This window comes from Pundamilia nyererei, unplaced genomic scaffold (assembly GCF_000239375.1).
Source record: "Pundamilia nyererei isolate P.nyererei 1_Seehausen unplaced genomic scaffold, PunNye1.0 scaffold00116, whole genome shotgun sequence".
Classification (NCBI taxonomy): Eukaryota; Metazoa; Chordata; class Actinopteri; order Cichliformes; family Cichlidae; genus Pundamilia; species Pundamilia nyererei.
The window spans coordinates 431,197-444,760 of record NW_005187517.1 but is presented as its reverse complement, the minus strand read 5'-3'; the positions used below and the strand labels follow the sequence as shown (position 1 = coordinate 444,760).

At 39.5% G+C, this 13,564-nt stretch overlaps 1 protein-coding gene across 1 annotated transcript in view; it reads right to left on the bottom strand.

Annotated features, from left to right (window-relative positions):
* The window catches only part of LOC102194653 (plexin-A1-like), a 166,597-nt gene that overhangs the window by 48,833 nt on the left and 104,200 nt on the right, over positions 1-13,564 (bottom strand). Inside the window, exons 15-16 of the mRNA XM_005742072.1 lie at positions 6,995-7,088; positions 5,572-5,808 (exon numbers count right to left, since the gene is read on the bottom strand). Coding sequence (XP_005742129.1) covers positions 5,572-5,808; positions 6,995-7,088 — 331 coding nt within the window. The remainder of the gene's footprint in view (positions 1-5,571; positions 5,809-6,994; positions 7,089-13,564) is intronic.

The window sequence follows — 13,564 nt, the reverse complement described above, 5'->3', positions numbered from 1 at the left end:
AAGGAAGAAACAGTGTTCTGTCTACACATAACAGACAACTTAGCAAAAAATGTTACACACACATTTTTTGCAAAGCACGAAGACTGTGAAATATACCAAAGATAACAGTCGGACAGACATTAAATTGTATTTCTTGTACTGACAAATTCCCAAAGAGCTATTAGCCAAAAACGTGGCATATCTCAACATGTCATTCAGTGTGTCCTTAAAGAATTAGAAGAAAGGTGTCAAGTGGAAGACAAAAGAATAAGTGGCAGAACTAAAAAGCTGTCTGCAACGGATGAACAGCATCTGAAAGTCATGTCCTTAAGACCTGACACAAAACCATTAACTGGACTATCAACATGGGACCATCAGCTGAAGGGCAAGCATCAAACCCTTCACCTGATCTGTTTACAGTTTTCCGAAGCCTCGTTAGACATAGTGTCAATGGAAGAATGGCTGTTCTTAAGGAAGGAAAACAGAGAGAAAAGGCTGAGGTATGGAAAGGTATCAAATTACACAAGAACTGGGCTGAAAATCAGTGGTGACAGGTCTTATGTAGTAGTTGGGTCAAATCATTGTGAATGTGTATGGAAGACATCGGGACAGAGGTACAACAGTGAGGGTCTACAGCCATCTGTAAAACATGGTGGAGGCCATCTGGAAAGTGTCTGATTGGCAATGGCTTCATTTTTTAGGATTGAAATCATTCCCCCCACACACTGCCATGCCGTACAAGCATCCTTGGATAGAAAAGAAAACACTATGAGTCATGGATTGGCCTCCCCAGAGCCCGGAATTCACCATTAGTGAAGAAGTGTGGGATCATCTTGTCAGAGAACAATAAAAACAGGAAGTCAACATCCAAAGAAGTGCTTTGGATGTCCTTCAAGAAGCCTGGAGATCTATCCTGAAGACTAGAAAGTTTGCCAATCAGAGTTCAGTGTTGAAAAATAAAGGTGCTCATACCAAATGTTGACTTTTCAATTTCCTTAAAATTGTAAAAGTCTGTTTTTGCCTTATATACTGCCTTAAATCACTGCACCTTTTCCTATTTTGAAGCGAAATGCAAAGAAATAAAGGAATGGCTTAGTGACTTTGCACATTACTGCATAAAACCAGTCATTTTTCTCCCAAATCCTTTGATTATCCTAAAAAACGACAAAAAAACCAGGGTCAGGGTTACAGTGGCTTTTCATCATTAGTAATATCTTAGGCCTCACAGATTACTGCAGCAGTTTCCAAGCATCAGTTGGTGCTTGTAACAGATACTCCAGATACAGCGCTTTTTTTTTTTGGATAGTTCTAATTCTGTTTTTCTTGGACTTGGACATTACTTTCAAGCCAAACACTCAGGAAATAAGTGAGATATAAGTTTAGCAAACCCTACTGTATGTATACTAGAGGAAATAATATTACTGGGGAGGCATACAAACCCACACAGATTGCTTTTTTTCTTATGTCCTGTACTCAACACAAAGTCTGCACACTCAAGGTGTGTAAATTCTAACATTTGTCAATTTCCGTTCCAGTCTTTCATTTCAATATCTAGTGCGATTTGATATACACTCTGCCTGTGATGGAAGGAGGAGGCAGTTAGTGGTGTGAAAAGAAGGAACCGTTAACAGCAAGAAAACATGGAAGAAAAAAAAAACAAATACAGGGGGAGAGACGAATACAAAGAAAACAAGGCTGATAGGAAATGTGGTGAGAAAAGGCACAAGCGGAGAAAGAGATTTCGAGAGAGGTAGGAAAAGATGAAAGGGGCGCGCTCGAAAATGAGAAAGAAAAGGAACGAACGTGAAAACAGAGCGAGCGAGTCAGACAGACACAGGACAGGAGTGAGAGAGGAGATAGCTGTGGCGTCTCCCGCTGGCTTAGCAGTGGGTCACAGAGACAGACTCCGTTTTCCAATCCCATCGTCTCTGCAGGCCGCCACCCAGCCCCGCTCTGCAACCCTGTAAACATGCATCCCATTCCATCTCGCAAACACACACACACACACGTGCGCTCACAGCTTCCTGGCCACATACAGGCTGAGTTCATGCCAAACAAGCACTGGAGTTGCAGCCACACACAGAGCTGTTGCCACACATAAACACAACAGGCAAGAAGCATCATGCAGGGACACGCTCTCAAAAATCACACAAGCACACACATCGAAGCACTCACCAAGACCAGATGAATGTTTATTTTTTTATTTCTCTTTCTCCTCCTTATTCTTTCTCTCTCCGTCTCACTAACATTACCTCAGTAAAAACACACCCGACACTACAGATGAGAAATTAATTGCGTGACAGGCGCAGTGCACGCATCTGAGGAACGCTACCCCCACATCCCATCTCGCCAAATTGCATTTTTGTCCATCTCATCAGTGCTTCCAGTGGGTAGGCAGTTTCACCAACAAGCCAAGCAGGAGATTTGGCAATTACTGAGAGGCTCACTGATAATAAATTATCATTTAAGAAATAAATTACGGCGGGTACGCCGCTTTCAATCTCTTTATGGAAATAAACAGCGTAGCGCACTCTCTGTGATAACATAAGAGATAGTCAAGGCACATTCGAGCCAAAGCTACAGCACATCGGCGTGACACTGATCTTTAAAGAAATGTATTCTGCTTTGTGTCTTTACAGTATGTGCGCTCTCCATAGAGCTTACTTATGCTTTAAAGCCCATATTTAAAAGGACGGAGTGCACCTTTTGTCTCAACCCGGCTCAGTTTTTTCTCCACCGATTATTTTAATATAATAAATATATTCTCTCCGAAACAGCCGCGTTAATTCCTTTTCAGCTACTCTCGGGCGAAACATTTCAGGTGAGCTGGGTGAGATAATGCAATGAGGCATACGCACAACTCAGAAAGTCCCAATTAATTTCCCATACTTATATCCAATCACAGTTAATGAAAAAAATAAATAAATAACTGAAAACCAATGTAATCCAAACCTCTAGGCCTGTGCATTTCCATACTGGCCTTTCAGCTCCGAAGAATTAATTACACAAATTGAAAGAACTGCTATTTAACAGACCTCGAGGCTGTGGGCGAGGACGGTAGTCAGTGAAGCTGCTCTTACTTACTGAAGGACGGTTTCTGGCCTTGGTGTGTGTGGACATTTGCTTTCACCTGTCAATTATGAATTTGTGAAGGGTTTTTTTTTTATTATTTTTACCAAAAGACCTTAACACACTTGAAAGTTTTTTCTTTTTTCTGTAAGAAGAAAAACAGCTTGTGAGAGTGTGTTTATGTGTGTCCCTCAAAGCTGGTTTAGCCATTATAAACAGAAGAGTTCAGTATGTTTGAAACTTTTGTGGTTAATATGAAAGTAAAAAACCTTGGTAAAAAATGAAATGAATGGTTTAAATTAAAAAACAAAAATATAGTTCTTTGGTTTATTTTTGTGTTCTACAGAGTTCTTCCTTTACAGAAAGTAACTGTCACTCATAACACCCTCCATCAACGCCAGTTGTCAAATCAGAGCAAAGCAATCGAGCTAGCCATGGCAGGCCTGTCAAGCTTTGAAATTCCTGCACACAAGCCTCTGGGAGATATGCTGACCTTTAACAAGCCTAGAGAGTGCCGTCCTTTGTTGACTTTCATAAACCAAAAGTATAAACACAGAAGTGTAAGATATGGGTAAAGCAAAGGCCCTTTTTAATCTGGTCTAATGTAAAGCACAACCTTTAGCATACACAACCTAGTTAGCTATTTAGCTTTAGCTCGTTAGCTTACTACTTACAAAGATACCTAAAAGTTTCTGTCAGGGTTTAGTACAAATTTTAGTTTTTCTCCTTGGCTCAGAGTGATTGTTGACATGAACTTTGCTAAACACATGGATTAATCATTGCTCTAAAAGCCTGTTCTCTTAACATGCTAACGTGCGATAACGTGCCAATTGAAATGCTGTCATTTTAATGAAGTTAATTATTTTGAGGCTCTTGCACTCTGTCACCTTGTAAGGAGATTTGCATGGATTTTGATCTAAATGGTGATATTTATCAAAGCTAATCAATTATCATATTTAAGTAAGTTGTGTGATAGCTTAGAACAGTGATGCCCAAAGTTTGGTGGGCCACAAAGGTACATAAGGTGGACAGAAATAACAGGATTTGAGTTTGAAAAAAACTAAAAGTGGTAACAGGAAGTAGCTGGTTTATGATATTACTATTTTTAAATGTATTGTTCTTGCACTGAAGTTTGTTTCCCAGTGGCAGGTCCCATATGGAAAAGAAATAGTAAATACTTACATGATTTACTCATGAAAGTGGCCACTTTCTCATTACTTTCATTTTTTTTTTTTAGTAAGTATCCAAAACATACAAGTTTCATTATATAATTTTTCAAGGGATCTTATATGTGTTTCCACTCTTGTATGCTTTTCATACAAGTTTCATACAAGACAGATAAAAACTTTATACGATTTATATATATCTTTTCCATATGGGGTGGGTCACACAATGGCCTTAACACTTTGTATATGACTGGGTAGCTTTAGCAATTTATAACTGACAGCCCGTGTTGTTTATGATTTTTTAATACAAATTTCAAGGAAGCATATCACTTTGTCTTATATTTTGATTGGAGTAAATATTTAAGATTGGCTGGGATTTCATGATTTTTAAGTGGGCCACTTGACCTCGGGAATGGCTGGTTTAGAACAACAACCATCTAACAATTTTCAGTATCTTACTTACAAACCAGAGTAACATACAAAGTAACGTACAGTAACATGTCATATAAGGCAACACTGTTTCTTTCATCAGATTCTACATGGAACAACAAATACTATCTTTGCAATGTAGCTTTTCCTTTCATCTTTTAGTACAATATATATGACTCCATAATCAACTGAAAAATGAAAACTGATTTTAAAAAAAGCCTAATAACCATGGGTTCGTGTTTATTTAATCAGTAGTCATTACTTAGAAATGAGAAGGAATATTGTCTATGAAGGTGTGAAAGAAAAATAAAACCTAATAATGACTGATCTCTGACATCTGAGTGGTAAATTAAGAATGTCTTACAAGTGTAGGAGCAGTTATAAAAAAGGCATGGCCTAACAAAAATGTAATTAAATTCTTTTTTTAATCAGACATGACCTGACCGATCGATACAAGCTCGGGGAAACCTTTTAGTCCCTATCAGCCAATACTAGATAAAAACTGTTGATTCCACAATGGGGGGGAAAAAACTAAATAAATGTTCTCTTTCTACTTCCCACTGCACTGCATGAAAGTCTTTCATATAAAGAGTCAAGTGAAAGAAAAACACCTCTTTATACACCTCCAACCAAAGAAAGTAGTAAATGCGGCAACTTTTAATTCTGTGTAGGTGTCAAAAGCCTTATTCCCATTCCACTTAAAGGTAAGTAAAAGGTGTCCAAAGGTAACATTAATGTGTACTTGAATCTCTTATCTTCACAGCTGCATTATGTGTATGTGTATGTGTCCCTGACAAGTTAAAAAGTATATACGAAGCCTGCTAGTACTGTGCCAATGCTAGACAGTGTTAGACAAAAACCTCAGATCAAGCAGACCGAGGAAATAAGCTGAATGGTACAGCCAGCTGGAGAAGTGTTCCTTTCTGACCTTGAGAATAAGTGGCGATGTGGGTTTGAGTTCCAGTATCCCAGAGGGACTCAACGGTTCAAACACCGGGTCGGGGTAGTAGCTGAATGTCTCGTTGACCACCACCAGAGCGTTCACGTTGTCCATGTAGAACCCAATCTCATCGGGACCGGTGCCAGTCTCGGAAAAACCAAGCTCCGAGTCCGCCACTGACGGAGCGAGGCACACCATGACTGAATTGTTATACACTGTGCAGTTCTGAAAGTGAGACATGAAAGAGAAATGTTTTTAGTCCTGCTGTGCAGCTACCATACACAGTCAAATCTAGATTGGGACAAATCCCAAACACTTAAATTGCTAAACACTTAAACACTAATGTTGTTCTAGTTTTATTTACAAGGTGGTTACATGCTGAGTAAAAAAAGGCAGAATTGCCTCTTTTAGAAATAACCCGCAGGCTATAATTTTCTTTTTAAATGGATCTGTTGGGCATAATAACCCATCCTTTTTAAAGTCAATGCCCTGTGAAACTACAATGCTGTTAGGCCTATTGGAAATGTAAATTGGTTGCAAATTTATGATCAACTGTTAATAACGGGCAATGTGCTCCGTGCCTTTGCTTGTACCTGAGAGTGTATTTACACCATTGCTTTGGAGAATACATGAATACATGATGTCATGGCCGTGTTTGCATTAATTTATAAGACTGCTTGGCTACTACGGTCTTAGATGCAACACATTTTATTATTAAATGTAACAGCAAAGTTTAAATGATGCCTTTTTTCCTTGTAATGGATTGCCTATCATACGTATGTCTGCAGTCTTGCAAATGGCAACCCAATCCTGGACTGGAAGTAAGAAAAATGTAACTGTGATTTGTTGTTCAAAAGTCCTTTAAGTGCAAAGTAGCGCTTCGATAAAGAGCTGTTTGAGATGCATCCTGTAGGCTGTTTCTCCTCCATAAATGGCAGCTTTATCCGCAGATTGAAGTGCATTAGTGTTGTTTGTGGTTTAGTCCTTAACCCTGACAACTACAAAGACTCAGCTCACATTGACAATCACCAAAGTCCTTTGCCAACATTGTTAATAGAAGGGACAAAATTCCTCAGCTCTTCAAATAAAGCATGCGTAGCCTCTGATGCTGTCTCTTTTTTTTCTGTAAAACTCTGCACAGTGAGGTGACATTTGAAAAGCTTTATGGCCCGGGGTAGCGTTAGATGTCTGAAGCTGGAGTTGCTGAACGAGGAGTCGTGAGCAACACTCAGAGACAAACTGTCTGCCACCTTCAGCGGCACATAGAAGAAGCTTTTTGGAAATGTGCTGTTGTACACAGAGAGGTCTGTTTCAGAGTATTTGTCAGTTAATGTATGTATCTAGGTGTATATCTGAATAATGTATACTGTAAACACTCTGCAGCTGCTGTGTCAGTCACATCAGTACTCACATGAAAGGACTCTGCCTGTCCATACTTGGCCCTGATCTTTGGCTCTCGGATGGTTGCGAGGTTGGTCCCGCTCACTGTCAGCAGAGTTCCACCACTGTAAAAAAGAAGCGAGCAGATATATATTATCTGCCTCAATCACATGAAGATTACTGCAGTGAGCAGTCGTGTTCATATGATTCATTGAAATGAAGTGATATATGCTGGATAGATGGATGATAGTCACCCAGAGGTTTAGACAACAGATAGAATGCTGAATGGACAGGTTCTTACATGCCGTTTTTCTATTCTATCCGAGCACTCAAAGCACTTTATACAACTTGCCTCATTCAAAAACGCACTTTTTTTTAATGCAAGTGCTTACTATCACATTCACAGAGCAACCAGGGTTAGTATCTTGCCTAAGGATATTTGGCATGTAGACTGGAGCAGCTAGAAATCAAACCGCCAACCTTCTTCTCAGCAGATGACCTGCTCTACCTCTTGAGCTACAGACTCTCCTGGTTGAATAGTGAGAAACTTAAAGTGACTTCTGCTCTCTTAAAGCACAACCACAATCCATAACCTTAACTGTTTTCTACTACAAATATGTTGTTTTGAATAGCTGCTCATTTGTTTATATTTTGCTATATAAAGAAAAATCTTGTCATTTTTTAAAGTGGTCTTGATAGTATACCTGATCAGTTTACCCATTTAACTCTGTTGTATGAATAATTCAAGAATAAAAAAGGCACCTAACTCAAGGGATTAACTAACTTTGTGTCTAAACATAAAAATGAGCAATTTAATTTTTAAATTATATCTTTAGCTGATGCTCTATCTACTGTTTGCTGTTGTAGCTCAGGAACAACAGCAAGGGTCCACAGCTGTGTTTAAAACACAGTGGATGCTCTGTCAGGTTTGGGGCTGCCTTTCAGCCAATGGTGTTGGACATCTTGTCAAAATTAATTAAGTTATAAAAGCAGAAAACATCAGATTTTGATCCACCAAACAATAAAATTGGAAAAGTGTCTGACTGGCAACAGCTTTGGTTTCAGCACCACAATGATCCCAAACATATGCACCTAAACAGAAAAACACTATCACTCATGAATTGACCTCCACCTAATGTTGAACCCTGGACTTTATTTTTATTAAAGAAGTGTAGGATCATCTTTACAGAAGATGGAAAAAAAAGGCAGCTGACATCCAAAGAAATGTCCTTTGAGAAGCGTGACGAACCACTTAAAGAAAAGATAAGGAAGCTTGCCTAAGAGAGTTCACACTGTGTTGAAGAATTGGGCCCAAACCATTACTTGGTCACTGTTTGTGACTTTACTAGTTTAATGACGGTACACATTACAGTGAACACTTTACAGAGACACGGTGCAGCAAGACTGTATTTTGCTAATTGGAAGTTTAAATTATTCAACAAATGTTTTTCATGATGTTCAAAGAAAGTGTAACCCAGGCAACACACTGCTTAATCCAAAAATATATTTATTTTCGCTTATTACTATGATGTTAGTCTAATTCCTTCAAGGCAGATTTGATTAACATGAAAAATTATTTAAAGAGCAGAATTAATACCAACATTTGCAGGAACATTTTTTTCCTCCCTTCTTAAAACGGTGCAGTTCGGCACCACTTTCCAGCTTTTTTGTTAAACACTTCGAAAGCTTTCATGAAATGTTGGAACAGTTTGACTACTTTCTATTAATTAAAGGAAGTTTGCTCCAAGCTTAGGGTAGAGTACCATGGGCACCAGGGAGGATTTTAAAAATCATCTTTATAGGGGAATTTACAACACAAAATTAAAAAAGGACAAACAGAATGTAAGATCCACTATAGCAGGGGTGGGGAACTAAAGGCCTCGAGGGCCGGTGTCCTGCAGGTTTTAGATGTGTCCTTGATCCAACACAGCTCATTTAAATGGCTAAATGACCTCCTCAACATGTCTTGAAGTTCTCCAGAGGCCTGGCAATGCCAAAACTAATCATTTGATTCAGGTGTGTTGACCCAGGGTGATATCTAAATCCTGCAGGACACCGGCCCTTGAGGCCTGGAGTTCCCCACCCCTGTACTATAAATACAAATCTATCTACAGTCACGGTGTTTGCCTTGAGCAGGTGTACTGGACCGAATACAGTAAATCGCCATGGCAGAATTTTGCTGAACTGCCAGGCGTAATTTTTGATACTGTCGGTGCAGGTCAGACCATCTTTGTTTGTTTATTTAAGTTATTTTAAAAATTCTTTATTTTTCGCCATGTCTGACGATGCTTGTTGGTGTCAAGCAATGTCTATCTGGTGGCCAATATTCAACTGCATCTCTTTTTGCTGTTATCCAAAGTGATTGGTGGTCTTCTCGTGATGACCCTCAATGCGAGAGAGTCATGAAATTCATGGAAAATATAAAACCTTTATCACAGAGGGCTCTTGCCACCTGTAAAGGGAATGGAGTTAGCCTTACATTTTCACAGCTACGCTTAAATTGGATTTAGAAGGTTTTTTCAAACCTTTCTTACCTTCTCAACGCTCACCTTGTTTTGCAGTTGCAGTTTGTGCACCTGTGTGCTGTCTTCCTCTAGAAGATCAGCGCTTTCACCGCTGCTGGGCTATCTGTGCCACTGAGAGATATTGTTTCTAAGACCCACTATCATGTGTCTTTCTACAAGATTCTCACAGTCTAGAGGGGTTTGTATTGTAGTTCCTATCACTGCTGTCTGAAATAAAAGGCTGGAATAAAACCACGTATTTTGAAGAAATCACAAACATCGTATACCTCCCTAACCACACTTGGATGCTAAGGTATTTTTGCAAATCCAAAAACACAGATATCCACAGGATATTTCTATACCATGGTGAATTCTCTAGTTCAACTAGCCAGTGATAAAAGTAAAAACTTCTCAGGGTCTTTTTGTGTGGCTGGCTTGATGCAGAATCTAATACACCTAATTCTCTCACTCAGAGATTCCCAAGCCTGACTGCTGCCTCTGCTATCTACACCTAAAAGACAAGTGTTTTTCAGATTTACTCTCTGTTGCTTGGGAATATTTGGTGGTATCAACTCTGTCGGGGGAAACTGCTGAGGAAGGGATTTGCTTCATTGCCCCTACACTCTTTTCCCCCTGTTCTTCGATCTTGGAAAGATTTAACCCAAAGAACAACTTGAAACAAAGATATTTTGGTGTGTCTTGATCAGTCATCTTTGCAGACTTATAAGCCCTGGGGTTTTAACAGCAGATGGCCAATAAAACTGTAAGGCTTTCCCTGTTCCTTCTCCCGTTACCCTTGCTATCTTACTGCAAATCTTCCATGATCCAAGGTAACGGTTGGTTTTCACAAATTCAAAGATTTTGTGAGTACTCAAGCTGATGAATTTCTCACAATAAATATTCTTTTGACTTTTTATTATTTGTCAAGAAGAGAAGGAATATATTCACTAATTTTAGCTTTTGACGGCGACTTTAAACTCTATGTGCATTCTAAGCTGACACTCTTTCCCGTCTCTGAACCAGACAACATGCAACATGTGCCATGTCCTGTGTACCCATTAAGGCAGGATCTTGTCTATCTAGATTCTTAGCCATCTAAATCATGGTAGTTTTGAGAGCCTGAAGAGAATGTAACAGGACTTCTTTAGTTTTTTGTTTGCTTTAAGACATTTCCCACTAGATGGAACGTGACTCCTAGAACTTTCTTCTATGCCTACTACAAGGTAATAGGTTTTTATTACCCTGAAGTCTCCACCAGTTGTTTTAGAACTGAAGAAGTCTCTTGAATGAGAGGTGAAGCTCTGAAGGCAGGCTCTTCCTATGTTAGTATGAACAGCAGTTCAGTGAGGGGAAGTTAAGGGCTTCCTGCAGGATTAGACAATTGATCATGGCAGCACATCCACAGGATATAATAAATACCATATAGGCAGACACAAATTCTGTCATAGTATTACAGAATTCACTGAGGCATTGGACAAACCTTAGTCCCTCGCCTCGAGTACTCCTTTGTGACGCTCCACCGTGCGCCAGAGCACATTTCATCTGGTGGGTTACCACATATTAACATTGATTTCTGCAATACCAAGGTGTCTTTTTCATAGTCAGCATTAATCTGACACTTATCCAGAATGACTTGGCGTACAAGCACCAACAGCAGAATGAACAACACGGTGAAAAGAAGCAGAGACAGAACCTGTTAATATCTTAGGAAGAGAGTCTGGCTGGCTAACAAGAGACATTCATCTCTCACTCTAATCCAGCGAGACTTACAATAGTGGCAAACGGTAATGATAGGGTGAGACAGGGAGTAAATGATAAAGGTAGACGTACCATCTCTTGCATTGTAGGTATATAAAAGGCTTCGAGCCTGGCTATTCTTCTCAGCTTCTCAGAGTCTTTTTTTCTTTTTTGGCAGGTTGCCCATTACTCGCTTAGGATACCTGATCTCATCCATTCTTTGGATAACACTATCATGTTTAATACACGATTATAGGTGTTATAGGAAGCATAAAGCCTTTGACTTGTATTTTGACAGCTGACAAAGGTACCAATATTTTTCTGATTGCTCACACTTTTACAAAGTATACACATTAACTCTTTTTTTTGTAATACAGTATTCGTGTCATTTCTTCTACAGCGCTGTACTCTTCAAGAGCCAAATTCGGCTTAAGTAACTGGAAGCGAGACACTTCAATTCACTATGGATGGGTGCCATGAAACTCTGAAACTCTGCCAGTGTAGTAAAATTAATTTTGTACAAATCAAGTTTGTTCTGTTGAGCAGACTCTAATTAATGTTAAGAAATTTAAGTAGGAAACTTCCATCTAACCTATTTTAATGATTTTTTTAATCTCCTTCATTCCACTTTGAGTAGAAATTAGTTTCTGTGTCACGGCCACGGACTGATCTCTCAGCATATTGGTTTGGACAACTGCTTTACATTTAAATGATTAATGTTGTTGTGTCATATATTAATATATTTTCTATATTATATATTTATTTATATTTAGCTTAAGACCTCATGAATGCAAAATAGTCCAAAGCATCATAATAATCTGAGGCTCTGAAACACTGTTGCATAAGCAGTGCCCCAGTACCTTCAGTATACATTATATATAACATGGACCACGCTTAGCTAACAGAAGGAACAAGTGACCTGGCATATTATTACTGTGGTCTTTACAAGGCAGATGAAGACACCTAAGAAAGGAGCCCAGAGGATATTCAAAGAGGCAGATTTTTTTAATTAGCTGTTAAAGTTTGTGCTACCAATGCAGCACAGGAGCAGACAGACTGCACTTCTTATAACACCGGCTGTCCTCCCCTCTCCTCTGCTGCCGTCCTCTTCAGCTTGATGTGTATTTGCTCTGAATCCTTCTGTCCCTGTTGCTCCTATCTTTGTCTAAGTGAGTCTCTTTAGCTCAGGTACATGCTTCAGGGAACAGACAACAAGACAATCAGAATAAACTCCCACAGGTAGCTTGGGAAATCCAGCAACTGCGGTTAGTCTTTCTCTCTCTTTCTTCATCCTTCTCTTGTTTTCTCTGGACTCCTTTCCTTTTTGACTACTTCTCATTTTCTCTAGCATTTTCTGTCACTGTCGGGCAGTAAGAGGAGGATCGGAACAGTTTTTCAAGATTTTGTTTGTGGAGCAGTAAATGATTAAAAACTTGTTTGCAAGTTGAAACTGAACACTGAAGCACACGTGTAAGGCTCAGTCAAGCTACTCTGTAACGGTAAGTTAACAGAGAGTCAAATAGAGAAATCTGCTGAATTTTATTGTGTTGAACAATCCATTTTTGCTAACCCTCGTATGTTGGGTAAATGTACCTGGAAAAAGTTGCGTTGGTTTACAGCAGACTGCAGTCGATGGTATACATACGCCTCTGTGCACCGTGCATGCACCTCTCAGTAAACTACAGCTTAGTGGTGATTTAGACTCACTAAATCAACCTGCTTCTTCCCTGAAAACTGTGGAAATCTGTTAGTTACCAGACTAATCACAAGATTTTCAGTGCAGCACTGTATACCTCTTTGCTGCTCTTTGCCAGTTTCTCCTAGTGATTGCTAGCAACCTGCAGCAAACACTGGCCAACCAGCTAAGAAATACACATTTCTCTAGCAACCAGTCGTTTGCAGGAAGTCGCCCAACAGTCTCTGTGTGGCTGGAAAAAACTGCAACTGGTAGCAAATGTTACTGACTGATTAAAACACCATACAAACCCAAGAAGAAAAAGTAAAAGCAATTAAAGATCTACTGCTCCTAACTAGTATGTTAGTGTGCACAATCAGTCCTACAAGAGTTTGTAGAAAATAGCAAAATAGCCTCAGGTAGCTTTCAGGATTCTGATTTTTGAGTCCTTCCAACAAGACAGTTGAGCGCTTGCACTTTTGAGAATTCCCAACAAGTGCTCTTCTTGACTTTATACACACAAGTGACATTTAACAATTGCTCACCTCGCAGCCCGGCTGCTGTGCTGGTGGCTTGGCATGGACAAACTTTGCCGTGCTACTTCCTGGTCTGACCTTTTTGCTCGTAATTAAGTTGTTGACTAAGCACACACACGTTTAGCCTTGGCAGCTACCACTTTTCACAG